At 40.5% G+C, this 20,503-nt stretch overlaps 1 protein-coding gene across 1 annotated transcript in view; it reads left to right on the top strand.

Annotated features, from left to right (window-relative positions):
- The first annotated feature begins 308 nt into the window (after positions 1 to 308).
- GRIP1 (glutamate receptor interacting protein 1) overlaps positions 309 to 20,503 on the top strand; it is a 325,658-nt gene continuing 305,463 nt past the window's right edge. The window contains exon 1 of the mRNA XM_034062764.1: positions 309 to 424. Coding sequence (XP_033918655.1) covers positions 370 to 424 — 55 coding nt within the window. The 5' untranslated portion in view covers positions 309 to 369. The remainder of the gene's footprint in view (positions 425 to 20,503) is intronic.

Genomic DNA, 20,503 nt, shown 5'->3' with positions numbered 1-20,503 from the left:
GCGGGCCTTCCATTGTGCGGCCGGCGGCTCGGGCGGTCCCACCTGCCGGCGGCGGGGGGGGCCGGGCTCCTCTCCGCGCCTCCCCATCCCGCAATCCCCCCGCCCGCCCCCCTCCCTCCGGTCCCCGGCTGAACCGGAGCGAGCCCGCCCCACCCCGCGCCCTCCCTCCCGTCCCCAAGCTGCCGGAGCTCCGCCGTCTCCCCTCCCCCGTCCTCCCTTCTTCCCTCCCGCCGCGCGGCCGCCGCCCCTCCGCTGCTGCCCGCCGGAGCAGCCGACTTCCCCCGAGCGCGGGTCGCTGCCGCCACCGCTTCCTCGCCCTGCCATGAGCCGCCCCCCGCCGCCGCAGCGCTGAGCGGGGAGCGCGGAGCCATGCCGGGCTGGAAGAAGAACATCCCCATCTGCCTGCAAGCCGAGCCGGAGCGAGGTGAGCGCGGAGCACGGGCGCCGGCAGAGGGAAGGAGGGCGGGCGAGGGGGACCCTCCCCTCTCCTTCTCCATCCCTGGGGCACGGCGGTAGCCGTCCCGCGGTGGGACGGGCCGGCGGCCCCGCGCCTTCCATCTTGCTCCGCCGCCGCGGCAGGAGCGGGGGGCGCGGGGTGGCGGGAGGAGGAGGTCGGCACCTGGGGCTGGGGTAACGACACAGGGCCGGGCCCCGCAGCAACTAACTTTTCTGCGGGTGCAGCCGCCCGCTCTCCACCCCCGTCCCGGGGCAGGCTCCTGAAACCGGGGGGCATGAGCCGGGGAGGGAGGGAGGGCGGGGGGGGCTCCGAAGTGACTTCGTGAAAGTTCCGCGCGTGTGGCTCAACCCCAGGACCGCCACGCGTGGCGGCGGCGCGGGGCTGGACCTGTCCCATGCCCTCCCCGGGGGGCGCCGGCACCGCGGAGCCGCGAACCGGTGGCGATCGCGGCTTGGCGCGCGGCGTTGCCCGCAGGAGGTGCCCCGGCTGTCCCGCCGAGGAGTGGTCTCGGGTCACTGAGCCGTGGTCGGTGCCGGCAGAGGGCAGGGAGCTTGTGGGCGCTTTTCAGAATAAACCGTCTGCTTGTTGTAAGAACGAGGTAACTCTGGTGTTTCTTCAAAGAGGGTGTCGGTCATGGGAAATTGTCACGTTACTGCTCTGTCCTCAGTCTGCGAGTCAAAGGAGGAAAGGGTAGTACACCGGTTACACTTGGGCACTCTCAGGTATGCCCGTCATATCTGAGATTTGCAGGTCATTAATTCCACGGTGGCATATGGAGTCCTGGAGTAGGATGTCCGGTTTTGGTTGCTGCGGTATTGGATAGATAGCTGTACTGCTAGGGACAAAATTTCCCCGAGTATTAAAAAGGAGGAGGTTTTGTTTGCTGTGTGGAGGTAGTATTGTATGTAGCCTTGTGTTGGAAGTGCAGGTCTGTGGCAGAACTGCTGCCCTGCTTCTGAGTGGTAAATGCTGTCCCTAATGGGAAGTTCATCGCAAGCGTATGACATCATAAAAATAGTTCCTGAAATGGGAGCAGGTATTTCAGCTGTGAAAGACGAGGTTTTTGCCTTACTAAATACCATCATTACTAAAATCTGTGGTCATATTTCTTAATGTCAGGAATCTGTGTAGCTGCGGAATTGCAGAAATAGGATGGATGACAGTTGTCAAAAGATGTTGGATGCTTTTACAGATGAGAAAACTTTAGAAAAGGTCTAATCTGGCTATGTCAGAAACCGGAAAGATTTTCTCATTTCATTTTACATAAAGGTTGTCATGAGCTGTAGCATGTAGTCACTGTAATGGTTTTGCTCTGATGGGTTTAATGCCGGGTAGAATGCTGATCCTGTTAGCAGTCTTTGTTTATTCTTATTTTGTCTTTAATCTCTTTCATCTTCATTGTGAAGCTGGATAGCTTTATGTGTTAACAGTCTTATCGCTGATGCTTTTTTTTATTGTATTCCTATTGCATAAATAAAAAGGCTCTTCCATGCCTAAAGTAAATGATTACCTTCTAAAGTATGTTGCATTGTACATTGCTCAATTTTAGCTAGTAATTTAGCAGGATTCCAGTTACTGGAACTTTTCTGCTTTAGGCTTGGAAAAATGTGAAATGGTCAAAATAGTGAATCAATGTTGAATGTAATAGTCCTTGAGCATGAAGAATAGATGAAATAAAGCTTTCAAACTAGCCAGGAAAATGGCCTATGCAGTAATGAAATGAAGGTGCATCTTTAGCTAATGTAGGAGTTTAGTATGGCATTGAGTTAAAAGGCAATTACAGATACAGTTAAATTCTGGTTCAAAGCCAGTTGTGCTAACATCCCCCCCTTCTGTTTCTAGAAAATATTTCCATTCAGTTACTCTGCAGAACATTTTTTGTACATCCTGCTATCAGCAGACTCTGGCAAATGTAAATGCTGTTATTTTATACTAATATGGTAGCCGGTTGTTTTCTGTGGTTTAGATATGGAGTAATATTGGATGTGAAATGCTCAGTGATATAAATTTTATGTATGTCACATATATAAGTGCACTCATATAGGATATAAAATATACATTTATCCATCCATCCCAAATGCATGTTTGCATTGGATAATAGTACTTACATAGGATATAAGAATAAGAAACATTTAATGTGTGTTTTCTTTGATTTTTTATGTACCTGTAATCTGATTGCTTAAACCAGTGTTTTCCTCTAGCGAGAGCAGTTAAGCTTTATTCAACCCCATGAACACCAGCAGGACTGACTAGTATTGATTTTGCTATATAACAACGTGAAACAGCTCAGTTAATTTAGTGCTGAAGTTTCTTGGTGGTGAATACTCCCAAAGCAGACTGTAAAAAAGAAAAAGGAAAAAAACTAACCAGAAAACCTCAACCCACACCAGAAAAAAATCCAAACCCAACCAAACCACTTGTTTTGAGTAGCCTAATAAGTGGGGTTCATCCATGTGCCTCCTGCTGGCTTTCCCTTTCAGTTTCAGCTTTACTGTCTTCACAGTCCATACCCACCCTTCCCTGTCATAATAAACAGTTACTGTGCAGCTTTAATTTCAAGTCTAGTTGTAGCAGCAGGTTTGAACTGGAAGAGAAGTCATCACTGAAGGTGCTGGGAAAAGCAGGAAGGCAAAGGTTTCCCTATGGTGAGCTACAAGTGCTTAGTACAGACCATCTCCTGGCTTTTTCCTGTCTTTCCACATAGGCTTCCTTTTAGCCTCTGTGTCCTGTGTGTGTGCACCTGTATAGAGCTGATCAGTCCCCTGTGTCCTCAGCTGTGGAAAGGATAGAAGTTGTGGGTGCTGAGATGTGAGGCTTCAGAGGTGGGAGGTGGGTTGGCTTGTCAGAGGGGATGTGAGGGCTGTGTGGAAATTTCCCTGTATTCCTGAGACACTGCAGCAGAAAGGGTTTGCTGGGTGCTGATACTCTTGTCGAAACCAATGCAGTGTTGCTTTGGGGAGCACCTCAAGGCTGTTGTGTCTCCCCTGATGCTCAGTTCATCTGGTGTGGCAGGAACTGGATGGTGGTGCTGCTGTGGCAGCCTGTTTCGGGTGTGAGGATTCAAAAAACTGTCTGAGGAACTTTGTTGTTTCAATATGAGAAGCTGTTGGGATATTGCAAATGCTGATATTCTTGTGCAGAAACAGCAGGTTTGCTCCAAGCAAGATTAGTTTAGTATATTGGTATCCTTGATTCCCCTTTCTTTGCTTCAGAGTCCCTTTTCCATGCTGAATGCCTACCTCAGCCTGTATTTGTTGCTCCTACAAGTCATTTGCTGGAATGGAGGTTATCCAAAAACTTGACAAAACCAGGATTTTGCTGATGGAAATTGGCTGTTCTAACTGAAATGAAGTAGCAGAGAAATAGCAACACTGTTGGTTCACCTTGGCAATAATTGATACGTTGAGTGAAGGAGGATCACCTAGGTTAATGTTTCAAGCGTTGGAGTGTGTGTGTGCACGTAGGGTTTAGCATTTGTGAGAGTGCTGCTTTGTGGAGAAGGTTTTTTTCCAAGGGGTGGCAATCAGTGGTATTTCAACAAGTATTTTTAGATGTCTTCACTGTGGAAATTATGTGGAGTACTTACGTCAACCGAAAAATCACATTGTGCTGTTCTTTAGAGGCTGAGACCATATTTAAAATAGGAAGTGGATAGCTGCTTTTTTGTGCACACTGCAGCAGTTACTGAGTTTCTACTGCCTGCTCTGTAATCAAGCAGTGCTCTGCAGTGGCTGTGTCACTTCTCCACCACCATGATTATCACAAGGAGTCCTCTCCTTTAGGGGATAGGAATTGTACTCTGTGTTGAGTAGAACAAATGTAACGTATCCTGATGCAGTAAACCCTGTCATTTCAAACATGACATGTGAAGACTTACCAGTATTAGACAGTGCGATTAAAATTCAGGTCATGCTTCCCCCTCCCCAATTTTCTGCCTAAGATGCTAAATCAAATCTTGTTATAAACCGCCTAAAACACTTTTTGAGGTGACATCTAAGCAAATACTTTGAGAAGAAAAATGTTCCTGGAATTAATTTTGTTCAATATTCCTTCCAATCAAGTTAAATGGAAGTATTTTATGGAACTCCTGTTTCAGCTTTATAGCTGATCAGGTTTGACAGGAGTATGGAAAATAGTATTTGTATATCTTGTATGTTCACTGTGGGACTGCTTGAGATCCCTTAATGTACATGGTTATTAATTTTAAGAATTCATCTAAGTATACTTTGTTCTTGATTTAAAAAAAATATTATGCCTTTCATAGTTGTTTTGCCTCTACTTAACATGGTAGCCCAGTTATATTGAGGAAGAAGGAAAGACTGTGTCTTTTTCTGCTCTTCGGTCTGTCTTCACAGTTCTTGACAGTTAAAGTAGGGGAACTTTAGGAATTCTAAAGACAACATTAGGAAATGTTTTAAAGCCCAGGACTCAAGGATAAAAAAATATGCAAGCATTTTGTGAATCTTGCCTTGAATACAAAACTAGTGTGTTCTCATGGAGGACGTTCCAACAACAAGCATCTGTCCCTGAGGTTATTGCTGTGTGAGCTTGTCTGCTTATCTAAAACTGGAAGAGAATCAGTTTCTCAGATAAGGGAGAGGTATGGTCTTGTTACTGCACTTAATCATATTATTGTGGGTTAGCAATATACATCTGATCAAATGAGGCTGCTTTAACAGAGGATTTGCTTCATACTCTTTCCAGTTGCATGTTAAAAATTAGTTTAGATTTTCAACACAAAAAGCTGAGCATGACTGTTCATTGTATTTTAGGCTCTGGCCTGTTAAGTCCAGAGGAGTCTCTCGCTTCTTGAGCTTAAGTGAGTCCTCAGAAACCAAAGAAAGTGAGAGGTAGAGACCTAGGACTGGAAACCTTGTGCAAAGGCTTTCTGTTTGCCTTTATCTGTTTTTCTCACTTGTGTCACATGCCTCCTGAAAAGTTAAAGTATAAACCGTATGTATGGCAGAAAACCTTTTGTGACGAGACTTACTGTGGAGTTCAGATGGGTTATCTAGTGCATGAACATTGGGACTTTTGGTCACTTATACTGTGCAAAGCATGCTGTAGTTGCTTACATTTAAGATGGAGACCACATGAAAAACAGTGCTAAGGACAAAAATAGAAGGAAACATCATTGTATCTGACTGCTGAAATAACATCAGAAGCTGGCTGTAACTAGCTGCCTTCTGGTCCTCCGGTAGCATCTGAAACTATAACTAAACCTTGAATTGGAAAACAATAATAATAAGAAAATTGATAACAAAATACTAATTATGTATGGTCTATATCTTGCCGTTATCAGGGCTTCTGTCTCTTTTCACCTCAGTTTAACTGCACTGCGTCTTGGACAGTTGGTCTTTATTTGCTAAGTGGAACACTGGTAAAGACCACTTGCCAGCTGGGATAAGATGACACTCTAGAGCTGGTTTTCATCAGCATGCAAAGAACACAGGTGCTGTCAGTCTTCTCATTCTCTTAAAACCAGCTGGGACCAGGAAAGCTCTAACATGGGTAGAAAAGAGGCAGCAATTGCTCCCTGGTGTCCTTTTAGCATCAAAGGAACTGAGAATAAGCAAAAAGCATCTACATCTCCTGTGATCTGCACAGCCAAATTAACAGCATTTTATGACCTGAAGTATTAAAATAATTTGATGAATGTTGCAGGTTCTTCATGAAGATACGGTCCTCAGTGATTGCAGTATGTAGAATCTGAAGCATTAGCAATATTTGCCAGAGATGGGCACAGTTGTTTTTGCAGGTATCGGAGAGCCATGAAAGATATAAGCTATAAACACAAGTTTTTGATCAGAGCTTCCTGTGCACTGAAATGTTAGGCATAACCTGAAACACAGAAGCTTCAGTGTTAGATCCTTCAGTAATTTAGGTGTAGGCAGCTTTTCTTGAATCTCAACATATATCTATATCCCTATTATGGGTTGTTTTTTGTATGATTCAAAATTACCAAAGGAGTCACTGCTCGGGGTTCTCCATGAAGAGCTGCCAAGACTGTTGAGTTCAAGTTGCTGCAGTAGGCAAGGCTGGATGGCACATCTCCACATTGCTCATATCTGAGCCCTGTTTAATCATGCTGGTGCTTTTGACAAAGGATGTGCTGAGTCAGCAGTTGTGTATAAGGGTCTTATGATTGTGGGTGTGAAATTCTGTGTTGTTTGAATGTTTTTCACAAGCCATCTGAATGGCATTCAAGCACATAGAAATGTCAAGAATACCGTCCGTCCTGACTTACGCAGGAACAGCCTGACAAGATGTGTCAGCATCCTATGTGGGTGAGGACACGGTGATCACCTGCTCTGCGATTCAGTCTGGCAAGATGAGCGTGACGCCCTGTAAAATTCAGGGTAAAATAGTAACATTTGTGTTGCATGCAAGTAATCTTGATTATTGTATCACCACACTGACTTTTCCTTCCTTCTTCATGCTGGCGCAGGCTGTATTGGGTGACTGGGTAACAAACCATTCTGGCGTGTCCTGTGGTACAGGGTGGCTAGGTTTTATGGTTCTGAATGATGCTGATGATCTAATGTTTGGTTGGTTTTTTGTGTGGTTTTTGTTTTTTTTTCTTTTTTTCCTTTTTTTTTTTTAGCCATGATCAGTGCTAATTGTGCTTTTTTGCTAATCACAAGTTAGAAGCAATGCTCTTTGCTTACTATTGAAATATTTTGAGAGAGCATGCGAAGGGGAAAAATAGGTAAGTAGGTGCTGACAACTTGGATACTGAGATGTTTCACGTGGAGTGTTGTTGTCTTCTCTCCTTGGAAATTACTATGGGAATGGAGAAAAGCAGGCAGGACTGACCCTCAGGAAGATCTCAGTCTTCTGTTTTTTTCATGGCTTATTTTGTGTCTTGCTGTCAGTGCAAAATGCCACTGAAAAGATTCTGCAGGGAAAGCTGCAGAGAATATTTTAATAGCTTTACCACCCTCTTTACACACTGGAATCCCACAGACATTTAGGGAGTTCCAGAGTTGTCTCACCAAAGTTTAAATCTTCTCTCAAAATAGCACAGCTTCTTTATTCCTTGAAATGTAAAGATAGAAATGCAATGATGGCAGTTAAAAATAGCAGTCAATGAAAGTACTCCTAATTATTTTTTCTTTACCAGTGGGATGAGACTGAATGTTAATGGCGCCATTTTGGGAGCTGCTAATTGAATGTTTTGTAACTGAACACAAACGTTTCCTTAATAGCAGACGGTATTTTGAACACTATAAAAGTATTGCCAGAATGTATCCTCCCAGTAACTGCCCTTCCTAGGAGGGCAAACGCTATGCAAAACGCTTACTTTTTCTACCCAGCCACACTATGTAGTGTAGCACTTTCTTCCTGAAGCAGTTTCATGGTAGGTGATTGTACAGTGAGATGTGATCTTGCTGTCCCTCACTGTAATGTATGAATTAAAACCAGCACGTTTGCATTTAACCAATAAAATGAAGAACGCATCAGTGACTGGAGCATGTGTTTTAAGTGAGCTAGATCAGAGATGATTTCTCATGTTTCAAGCTTTTTGTTTCTATGGATATCAATTAGTGAGGCAGAAGTAATGCCATCTACAGTTGCCTGTGATGGAGACCAGGTTTTCCACAGTCCACTGCTTGTATGTCAGGTTAGCTGCTTCTACAGTGGGACAGTATTCCTGAGAACAATCTTTTGGAGGCAAACAGGAGCAGTAACTGGCAGGTTTTTTTTTTGTGTGTGTGTGTTGTAGTAACAGCTATCCTCATGCCAAATCCTTTTCCAGTGATCAAAAATGTCTGTGGGATGAATGTGTTCTGCATAGGTATGAAGAAAGAAGGTACATTGAGTCCTTGGATTAATGACAGCCTGTACTTCAGAGCAATGGTGTTTGCTAACAGAAAGCCTTATTGAAATTTGTTATTAAATTAGGAGTAACACACCTTTGGACTATTTAGATTATACTTTTTTTTATTTGAATTATCATCTCTGTGAACCAGATACTGTGTCCTTTGTACTGCTGTGGCAAAGAGGAGCTTCCCCTGCTGCTGCTTTCACTATGATTACCAGCTCCTCTTCATTACAGATCAGTAGCTGGTGCTCACAGGTGCTGTGTCTCCTGAGACGAATTTTTGGCATCTGAGTGAAGCAAAGGATGGCTCCAATAAGTGAGTTGCATCAAGCTGGCTGCTATACTCCACATTCTCAAAATCTCTTTTAAGCTTTGCTAACTGACAGGATTTTGTCCTCACTTGTACCCACGCTCCTTATGACAGGGTTGGGACCTGAGTTTGAGATGAGGCTGTTGCGGAATAAACACGCTGGTTTACTACTCTGACAAGAAGTTAATTTCAGTGGCATTTTCAGTGAAGTGCTTGGGTTGTTTTTGTGTTAGGAGTGGATTATTTACACAACAGCTGGACAGAAAGTAGAGTGGTAGTCACATGGAAAATACTCTGGGGAGTGAAATTCACTGCCTGATAAATGGATGCAACTCTGCTGGATTCTGGAGGTTAATTCACTTGTGCCAGCAAATTTACTGAGCCTTTGTACCAATTAGTGGAGGCCATTTCTTATTCCAAGGCTTCTCCTGAAAAGTCAGAGAAAACCCAAAAATATGTTGTCGCCTTCATGTGTATCTGATAGTTTTATTATTTTGTATTTGTGTGTTTTCTGGTATGTTTGTATTTGTCACAATGTTTTTGAATGCAATGAGAAGCTTTGAGCCTGAGTCTTTTCAAAATACCTGATGTATCTGATAAAACTTCCCATTTTGTGAGGAAACCTGTAATTTACTTCTTTTTTGGTAATACTAACCTTTCCCAAACCAAATATACAATATATATGATACAGGCTTTAAGTGAACTGTGTTGCAAAAGGTTCTACGAGCATCATGATTTCGGCAGGACGTAGAAATTGTGTTCCCTTTTTTAAAGAAATGTATTTTGAAATTATGATTTCTAGAGCTTTTAACTTCACCTCTTGTAGGACTGTTTGCCAAATGTGCAGGAGCCAGATAAACTTGCAGAATTTGCATGTCAAAAGTGAAGCAGTTGATTAAAAGCTTTCAGCTGGGGTGTGGGTGGCTGTGTGGAGAGGGGAGGGAAAGAATGAAATGGATAGTGTATAAGGATATTTCAGGAGCTTTATGCTTGCAGATCCTGTGAGTGAATAACTTAATTCAGGAATGTTAGTGGTAGAACACCCCCCTCACCCCCCCAACACGAAGTGTTAAAACACAGCTGGTGTCTTGTGCGTTCACATTTGCTTACTGAACAAACACATCTTGTAACTTAAGTTTCATATTATCTTTATTTGAATATTATGAGACATGGGTATTCCTGAGCTTTCCTGCCATTACAGCTGCTGACAAAAATGAGGCATTAACTCAGGCTTTTCTTATGGTCTCTCTTGTTTCGAGTGCACCAGCCCTAAAATTTTGAGATTTCCTATCTGTTTAAGGTGTTGCTTTCACGTGTCCACAGATTCAGGCATGTGCTTGTGCCACTATTTGTCTTTACTAAAAAAAAAAAAAACACTAAAAGAATGTATTGTATTAGTTCAGCATTCTGCTTAAACACATTTTAGATGTGTTTGCTGCTATTTGTTTAAATATTTGGTGTGAATTGACCTTGCTTTTCAGAACACTTTGATGTGAAAGCAGCCTTAATTTTCAGGTGACTTGCCTTCTGTCATTAAATTGTTCAAACTGAAGAGGAAGGTTCAGCTGCTGGCTCTGTATTCTATTTTAGTCAAAGATCGGGTTACTGGGTAAGTAGTGTCAGAAGCCATATTCCTACACATATGTTTCTTGTCTGTGAAATGATTGAAGTAATTTTGAATAACACAGCCTTTGAGAATTTTAGGATGACCTCAGGTAGGTGACTTAAATATAGGAAACCTCCTTGTAGTTGAGTTATGGGGTCCCAGGTCATCTGAAAAATTTGTCTTTAATATTTTTGATTTTCCCAGCTTAGAATATAGCTCAGGCTGGTATTGACATCTCCTTCCTTTTCCATCATTCCTTGTGTTTTTTGGGGTCTAGCCAGGATTGGCAGTACTTTTTTCTGACCCCTTTCTTATAACTAGGCATATTTAATTTTCATGTAACTGCAAAGAAGTCAGCGTAAAAAGAAAGCGGTAGCATGATGGGCCTGTTCATTGAAACTGAACAACTCTTTGCTGTTTAGGCTGATACTCTGAAGGAAAAGAACCTTTTAATTGACTTGTTTCAAGCGTTATTACGTCCTTAGTGCTAGTTGTCTGTAATAATGACAATAAATGTCTTTTTGTAATTTGTTTAGTTTTGCTTTAAATTATTAAAATTAAAATTCTGTATGTTTATGTGAAACTCCTAAATGTCCAACTGGAAAATTCTGGATTTTATGCAGTTATATGAAAGCACTGTAATTTTCTGTGGCGTTTATACTGAATTGTAGCTTATACCTTCACAATTAGGATGCCCAGGGTTGCACACATTTAAGGGTTTGCAAAGTTAAAGGTAAACATTTTAATCGTGTTTAAAAAATACACCTTTTGTGGCATGCTGTGCTAGTGAAATACATTACACAGGGAGCGTAAGTGAAGGTCTGTTCCTGGGGTCGTTCTAAAGCTGTGGTTTGTGGCAATATTCTTCAAACAGAACAATTTTTAGCTATTGTAATGATTTTGGGTGTTCAAGCACATAAATTATCTTATTCACATGTGGATTCCAGTTGATAATCAAATATTAATCATTTGCCTCACTCGATAGCACACTAAGGACTAAAAGAAAAACAAAAACTTATCATGGATTGATAATATGTCAGAGATCTGTTTATCAGCAGATCATGCACATGAAAGGCTTGAGCCAGCAACCTGTCCTGCATGGAGTCCCTAATCCAGGGAAGTATTTAATATACACGTTTTTCTGGGTAAGATTATGGCACTCAGTAAACTGTTAGGCTCTGACTGTCCCAGTGGTCAATGCACATGGTCCCAGTATACTTGATACCAGTCTTAAAAGATCTCTAAGTCAAGTGCATTGAAACCGTAGCTGCTTGTGTGTACGGATACTTGAGAATGAATAACCCTTTTGAAGTCAGTGTGCTTAAATTTAGACTTATAACTTACATGCTTCAGTGTATCAAAGAATAATTCTAAAAAGAAACTTTATTTTCTTTCATTAAAGATCATTCTTGTAATATGTGCTATTATTTTGTGGGGAGAGGGAATGCCAGTAAAAGGTATTTAAACATCATAAATTGTTTTCCCCAGAGAATAAATATATTTTTCTTTAGTCCTTTGCTTATTCTTTATATTCTTTGTTGGAAGAAAAGTTGAATGTGTGTAACTGCAAGATGCTTCATTATTTATTCTTCTGGTGGAAAAACATCTTTTCCATTCACTGAAAAATGTTGCATCATGAATGAAGTAATGTGCAATATAGGTATACTCAGAACTGGCAGTTTTATCACCAGAAGTGACTTACGCCATTTGCCTGAATAGGTCCGAAATCCCACTGCATTTCCAGAGATGCCTGATTCATTATCACAGAAAGGCTGTTGTGTATCATAGCAGGAGGAATAATCTTTGTAAGAGCAAAAACACTGATAGTTACTTGTTTGGAAATGTATTTTTTATGTGGATCCTAAAAAAAACCAAATTTTTTTTCCTATATACACGTTTAATATAATAGCCCTGGAAACAGAATTGACTGCTGTACAAAATAGGGTAGAATCTTGGCTGAGATCAATGAGAATTTTTTGTTGAATCTGATTAAAGTAGGTGTTCAGTGTGATACCTGTGCTGTTGTCATTTGGGACAGCCACAATTTTGGCTTTCTTTTTTCTTTATAAGAAAGCTAGAATGCTGCACTGGATGCAATGAGAGGATCATCTGTTGAGAAAGAGGAATTTACATGCTGGGGCTGTTACTGTGAACTGGCATTGAAAGCAGCAATGCTGCTATTGTGCTTTGTACTTTCATTCCCAGGCAGTTTAAAATACATATACTTCTGAATAATCCTTACTACTTTGATTTTGTATTCCAGTCTCTGTTTTTGTGAGCTTCAGGTGTGTTGTCTGCTCTTTGAAAATGCTTTGCCAGCTGGGAGGTGTTGCTGAAATCTAAGTAATTATAGGAATATTAAAATTTCCACAGAAAGTCATGAAACACTCCCAAACTAATCTTAATGTTTTCTGCTTTGTCCAGCAGAAGAGAGAACTTTCAGTTCGTTAACTCATCAGTAGGGTTCATCATCTTCAGCAGTGGTTTATGAACCTTAGTCTTCCTTCTTTAAAGCAAGGTAGACATTATCTTGTGAAAAAATTGGGACGGAGGTGTGGTTGGTGCAAGATCACAGCAGACATCTGCTTTGCAGTTTGAACGCTTTCATGTTGTCGTCTTCAAACACTGGAACACTGTGGTCTGTAGTCTTTCCTGTGCACAGGAATCTTACAAGATTTCATTTAATAGTTCATTAGAAAATATGACTACAACAAAAAGAGGCACGTTGTTCTAGGAGAAAAGTTGCACGTAAATAAATACAATGCTTAGGAAGGATTGCCAAGTCCACCTGCTCATCCTTAGGAGCAGGAAGCCAATATCAAATGGGAACTTCATTTCTAGGTTGTCATACATGGAGTAGGCTGATTAATAATAAAAAAGCTGAATAAACCCAATATTATTCTGCAGTGTGACACTGCAATAAATCTCTACTAGTGCTATATAGCTTTCCAGTCAGTTAAAATTCTCCAGTATTCTCTGTTAATGGAAATACTCATATGTATCTAAACAGACTTTGGTATTGCAATGGTAAGGAATATTGGTGTATGTCATAAACTATATAAATATTTATTTGTATATGCTAGTTTCCTGTTCTACTGGTGCATCTCAATGTATTTCTTGAAGGTTTCCCTGAAAAAAGTCCTTTACAAACATCTTTTAAACATAAATGTTCAATCTGGGGAGACAGAAGTGTTATTTTAATAATAAAAATGTCATCTTTCTCCTTGAACTGAGGTGCTGCATAAAAGGCAGACAAGAACAAAAGAGCCATTGCTTATTTGATCTTCCAGGAGCAAGTTTATGATTTGGCCTTGCAGGGTTTGGGGACTGATAACCTGTGAGACCTGTTGCACAGAAGAGAGGAGGCAATTTTTTCCTTTGCGTGTAAAAAAACAGGAATTTATTTGAAATTTTATCAAGTCTGCTGTGCTAATACCAAAATGTACAACACCAAGGTACATAAGCATGTGCAGAACAGTACCAAGTTGGACTTGGCAGTTAGGTTTACTGTTTGACTTGATGCTCTTACAGGTCTTTCCCAACCTATATGATTCTAAGTTCGTCTGTGAGAAAACAATTTAGTTGCTGCTCTTTACCCTTCCTCCTGATGTCCAAGTAATTTTGACTACACTGGAGACAGCTTCTGAGATTGGCCTCAGACACCTTTAGGTTTTACTGATGACGTTGGGTGTTTTTTCTGAGAGTTGTGCTTTACTTAGCTTCCAGAGTTGTCTTTTTGATGGTGATGGATTTAAATTCCCTGGTTGCTTCACGGATACTGTGTAACACAGAGCATTTGCCATTCATTTTCTCTGACCTGAGCAGGTACTGCACTTTCCACATGAACACTCTTCAGTTTTCCTAAAGCTATGGTTATCATCTGGTATGGTAAAGAGAAGTAAGTAGCTTTTTATATTAGACTCTCAATTCAGCTGTCAGTGTTGTGTTCTACCTCTGCCTGATACTGAGTTTGGAATGTGGTTTGGTATAATTGATCTCTTCTGTGGTATTTCAACGTTACAATGAATTAGTGCAGTAATGGGAAGAATTAGGATATTCAAGGCAAAGTATGAGTTCAGTGAAAACACAGATAGGCAAAGAGATAGAATATATTGCCATGGAAGCCTTACTAAACTGGCAGTGGTGAGAACTTCAGACTGATTAATGTTTCCTTGTGAGATGCTTTATGAAACAAAAAACGAAAAAAATAGAAATTGTAAAAATGGGATGCAGTAAATAGATTGTGCTGTGGTGTTCAGAGATATGTGGTAATATTTGCCCATTCAAGGAAATACTAACAGAATGTCACTTTGATTAAAGAAAAGAACAACTTGAGTGTCTAGTGGTTCCTTCATCTGCTTCTTTGCACAGAGTATAGGCTGTGTAAGCATAATTTGAGATTCAGAACATGATTTGTTTTGGAAAAAGCATTTCTAATTTTTATTCATTAAAAGTCAAATCAGGATATTTAAACTTGGGAATAAGCAAAAGTTTATCAGGTAAAATTGTTTGAAACTGCTTTAATTATCATGTCATTGTGCAGATGTTTTAATTTCTTTTGTAGCAAAGTGTTTAATAATATTCAAAATGTGGCTTTATATTTTATTATTTCTAGTTATATTAAAATGAGGTATTTCTTAGAACAAAAAGTTATTCCAGTTGCCTGAGTTACCCTAAGTCCCTGGTTTATCTAATACTTTGTATTTTCATTTGTTATATTAACCTTGATGTCTTCACATGCTATTTGTCTTGTTGAATGGCTTAATAACATTTCATCGTTTGTTTCCTTAATAATCTTCAGCTATTGCAATGCATCTCCTTTTCTTAATTTTGGTTGATTTTTGTTTTAACAGAGAGAAAATGAGTGCAAAAATAATGTTCAAACAGGAACACTGTTTTTCATGTTCACTGGGGCAGAGGTCCTTCTCATCTGGTTTGTTTGTGACCATATCTAGTGTTTCCTGATTCAAGGCAATAAACTCTGTATCAGTGAGATGCAGGGTAACCTTCCTCTTGGGGATATTTGCTAGAAATTTATTATTGTCCTGCAATTTGAGAATTTCTATTACATTTGAAGCATCTGTTTATATTTTATTGTTTACTATTATAAAGTGGGTATGTGTGTCATCCCTACAGATGCCTGATTTAATCCTGTAATCAGTCATCTAAATAGTATTGCATGGAAATGAAATTCACAAGCTAATTTTGCGTTGTGTGAAGCTTGGAAAACCTGGCGACCTCTGACTGAGATTAAGGGCTCTTGGTTCCAGGTTCCTTGCCATTGAGTTGGAAGTTATTCCAGTTAGAGCTACAACTCTGGCTGTGGGTTTCTAAGCTCTGTGGCTGCAAATAGGGCAGCCCTGAAAGCCCATATAATTTTGAATTCTAAAGCAGGAGTTCTGGAGACCATTGTCACTAGCCACTCTGCATGGTGGAATGTCATAAAGCCACAGATCCTACAGCTCAGCATAGGAATGACCAGATTCCATATATGGTTTGGGGTTTATAATAATATTTTCTATTTGTTGAGGTCATTTATTTGTTTACATTTTTGACAAATCAGTCATTGTTTGAAAACTTTAAAACTCTACTTGTGAGGATCAATAATAAATAAAGATAATATCACTGGCAACATGTAGATGTACTGTTTGAATTCAGAAGTGTAAGTTTAGTGGCACAGTAGAGAGAATGTGATAAAGCAAAATACCATCTGATTGTATAGAAAAGTGTGCATCATTAATTATGAGGAAGTTAACTTCTAGAAATAAAACAAAGTATAAAAGGCCAGTACTGCTCTAGAAGCTGGAATAGTAGGAATTCTCTGCTTGGTTGTCTCTTTGGAAGTGGGATAGATGATTTGATGTGCTTTGCAGTGACTTCTAGAGAAAGACTATAAAGTGGTCTGGTCATCACGCTGTAAGTCAACCTGCATGTGTTATGGGGGCAGCAGAAGTGTGCACAGCTTTTGCAAAGCCACTTTTTTTATCTTGTCTTTAATTAGAGGTTAACTGCTATGAAGAACGTGTGTGTTTAGTAGCAGACAGAACTGAGCTGCTCTGACAGTGTTCCTGCTTTGTATCTTGCTTTGGAGAAGCAGGGGGCCAGGACTGTGGTAGACAAAGTATTAAAAGTTTAAGATTTTTTTGGTCAGTAATTATTTATGAAAATAAATAATAAATCAGTATTGTAGCTTGTATATGTTTCGATTTAACTCCCCTGGTTTTCTGTCTAGCCTGGTTTGTAGCATGAAGGAGCATGCCCAGCAGTACTTTGCAATGAGCTCTTTGTTCCAGCAACTTAATGGGTGTCATCACTGTAGTTTGCACTCAGCAAGAGCAGGAATTTCCAGCAATAGCTACAAAGCTTCTCAAACCATTTCAAGTGTTGATTTACTTGAGGTATCAGAAAGCTTTTTCCACTTGAGATTCTGTGTGTTTGACTTCCTGGGGCTTTTTCCCCTGCTTCCTCCTTCCTGCTCCCTAATAGCAAAGGTCTTCTGAACCACTCCCCTTCTTCCATCTCACCTTTCTTTCTCTGTCTCTTAATACCTTTTTTCCCTATTTTATACCGTCTTTTATTCTTGTTTCTTCAGGTCTTCCTTATTATTGATTTATGTCTTTAGACGTGTTATAAATAAGTTGCACTGTAATGATGGTGAAGACAGGCTAAATAAGATGTGCGCTTGTTATCTTGGCATAATTGAGAACTTTTTTCCCCACCAGTACACAAATAACTCAGTGTATGGGCAAAGTGCTGAATCTATGTAGAATCCAGAGAAAAATGCCAAAAGGGACAGAAAAGGTAATTTTGTTTAGTGTTATTCAGCCCATAGTTCATGAATCACTGCTGGTCCATAAATGGCTATGTATGGTCCTTGAAACAGTTACAAAATGCCCCAGGCACACACATGCTCCCACATGTTCAGCAGGATTGTGTCCGAATTATGTGGGCAGGCACAGTCAGCAGTTGGCTCCCAGTCACTGTTCAAGCCTTATTAAAATGTTTATTGCCATCCTGCATTTATTAAAGTTCTGTAGTTGTAACCAAATATTCAGCATCCCTGTTCTCAACTTCCCACAATGCCAGTGCAATAGTTAAACTTTGAGTTTTCTTGCTCAAGGAAATTGCTGTCTATGGCTTGCAGTCCAGATCTCCTTCTGCAGTAAGTTATAGGCTGATTTCCTTGCCTAACACTGGTTGTAGAATAGTTTTAGACCCCTTAGTCCTGCAATCCCAAATTTTAAATGTTTTCTTTGTAGCCTTGTGTTTCAGTTCAGTTGATACCTGGCTAATAATTTTTTTTTTACCCTGGGATTTTTTTCCTATGTTCTTCATGTTTCTATTCCGTCAAGCTGTTGTTGGTGATCATGGTAATCACTGTATTGTGTGTTCTAACACTTGCCTTCTGTATCTGAGTGCGAAACTTTTATCAGTAATCCTCCCAGGAAGAGTCCAGGTTTGTCCTTGTAGCCTTGGCATATGGCACACTGAATGAGAATAGGGCTAATACTTTCTTATGGGCATGCATCAGAAATCTGAGAAATTAGTGTGCTAAATTCTTTCTAATGAACATACCTAAATACCTTGTTCTGTGATTGGTTTAGTACTGTAGTTAAATTTAGGTAATTTTTCATGGCAAATTTGTGATGCAGATTTCAAATGCTTACCCTAAAGCATGTAAATGGGAGAATATTACAAAGAAAAGGCGCTGGCTATTTTGGAAAATCAGACTTCAGGTATCTTCACTTATTTCAAGTGTGATAAAATCCTTCCAATTCTCTGACCCATTTGGTTGAAACAAGAGCAGTAGGAGCAACAATCACCCAGAGGCAATTAATTAGCACAGATTTCAGTCCAGTTAAGATCTGGCAAAGAAATAGATACCTGCAGAAGTCCTATGCTGTGAGTAGCAACTGTAATAATAGGTAGTACTAATAATGAAAGAATTGCAGGAGAAAGTCATTCCTGCAGTGGCTAGAAGCTGATTTTCACTGTATTGAAGTGATATCATAGGGGATGAGGTCAACTGGTACAAATTCTACTGTCTGCTTTTTTTTCCAACATAGTAAGGAATAGAAGTCAACCCCCTCTTCCAAGAAGAGGAGGAATCTAACTATATTAAGAAAATTACTAGAAACAAATCCAGATATTCTTGTTTTTATCCTTTCAAGGAGAAAGAGTTGTCTAATGCAAAACCTGCTTTCTGATAAAGGCCAACAATGTAATTAAAATTCTCAACATCCAAAATGAACATGAGCTGATAAAGCGCCTTTTTAGTAAACACTTCCCCTTAGGACTCTCAAAGGAACCTGGCATTACTCTCCACTCTGCTTCTGGAGGATATAATTAAAATAGGAGCTTCTGAATAAAACAGGCAATGTGTGAAACCTTACAGGTTTGAGGAAGAAAAATCTGTTTCATATTCATTTCCCCAATGTACATGGAGCAGAGGCTTTGCTCACAAATGAAACTGTTATACCAACTTCATGAAGGGGGAAATTTGTTCTAGGAAATAAATAGATAAATACATAGAAGTTCTCTGGAGAAATAATGTGGTATCAGCTGTGCTCCAGGCATCATTAATTTCTGTGTAGGTTTGTCAGGGCTCTGAGCCTGAACAGGTTCAGGTCTTCAGGAGGTCTTCAGAGGCTAAGGTCTTCAGGACCACAGCCACCAAATGAATGTGCCTTGGCCTACTTGTTCAAGTGGGCTTCAGAAATCAGTGCTTTGTAAACAGATGTGATCTTGGAGGTGCATTTTCGCATGTGCTCTTGAATGTGTCAAGGTGATGTACCACAGAGCAGGACAGCATTCTATGGCTTGGTCCCAACAAGTAGCAGAGTCCATTGGCAGTGAACTTGTGTCACCATGGGGGATTGAATCTTGGTATTGGCTTTATTGGGAGTACATTTTTTAAAACCTTCAGTGTAATATTCAATCATGCTTTGGGAGAGAGGGGAATAGAGAAGTTCCAACAAATTCCGTATGTATTGGAGCCTGAGTAAAGCAGGGGAGGTGCAAATTAATGCATCTTTAAGGTAGTCATTAAAGTAATGCTTTAATTGACAGGCTGACACCTTCGTGAGTGGGATAATAGTCAGCATATATGTAGCTGGTCACAGCATGCACTGGTTTCCCCTGTGGGGATGTTAAGAGGGATGTGGAGATGTGCTTTGAGCGTGATAGGGTGAAAGAGAGTCAATAGCAGGGAGAGGGGCAGAGAGGAGTGTGTGGGATTTAAGAAGCAGATTTCTTCCATCAGTGGGGAAGGAAACTCCTCTGGTTCTGCTGCTCTTGGTACAGCTGATTGTGTCCTACAGCTGCTGTCCTGCCGTGTCAGTTATATTTTCTGTCTTTATCACTGTTGCCAAGGCAGACTTTGCCTTTGTTGTGGGTCTCTGGGAGGAAGGTGTCTTTCCTGTTTTGATTTTGGTCTTTTTTCTTCTCTGTTTTTTTTTAGTTTAGCTGCTTTGTAGAAGCAATCTGCTTCAATCTGTGTTTGAGTTTTGTTATAGACCATTTGTCTTGGAACAGAACAGGGTTATCTTATGTCCCTTCTAGCTCCTGATCTGTTAATCACTGTTGAAGGTGACATGTTCTCTCTGTTTGTCCGAGGCTGATGGGGATGGGTGGCCCATTCCAGGCTTGGGTTCCTATAACAGATTTGTCTTTGAATGGTGAGTCCATGGACAAACTTCCCAAAAACATTTACAGAATGAATGGATTCTGCAAAAATACTAGTTTTTAAATCCCATTACAGCTTTATTGGATGTATGCAGAGTAAGATCTATGAGAGGTCTGTCTGATCCGTCAGTCATTGCTGTGTAAGGTTTCTGAGCTCTCTGGAAAGTCTACCCAATGTCTAGTACAGAGCTCTCTCTTCTGGGCTTCAAATCCTTGAATTGAAAAGGGAATATCTAAAATTGTCAAAAGAAACAGTTGCCCAAAAAGAAATTTAATGTCATACAAAGCATTTGATTTCCCTCAATGTCTACTGAAAAATGAAAATAGAAGGAATCTGTCATTTAAATCTGAACATGATATGAGAAATTTCAGATTGCTACTTAAAATCCAGCAAAGCAAGAGGCACATAAAGGCAGTGTCAGTTTTAATCATTGGCACCGGTATCAACTAGAATAAGTACGTATACAAATGTTACAACAGGAAAGGTCTTAGTGTCTCGCTAGGAGTGGATTGGCTTCTGCTGCCTGAGGAGCTGATACTCATGACATCAGTCCTGGTTCCCAGAGGGAGAGCTGAGATAGAGTTGGTTTTGTCATTTCGCAGAAAGTAGATGAGCAAAGA

This window comes from Melopsittacus undulatus, chromosome 5 (assembly GCF_012275295.1).
Source record: "Melopsittacus undulatus isolate bMelUnd1 chromosome 5, bMelUnd1.mat.Z, whole genome shotgun sequence".
NCBI classification, from domain to species: domain Eukaryota; kingdom Metazoa; phylum Chordata; class Aves; order Psittaciformes; family Psittaculidae; genus Melopsittacus; species Melopsittacus undulatus.
Note: the sequence above shows the minus strand (reverse complement) of the source record. Positions and strands in the feature narration are given on the sequence as shown.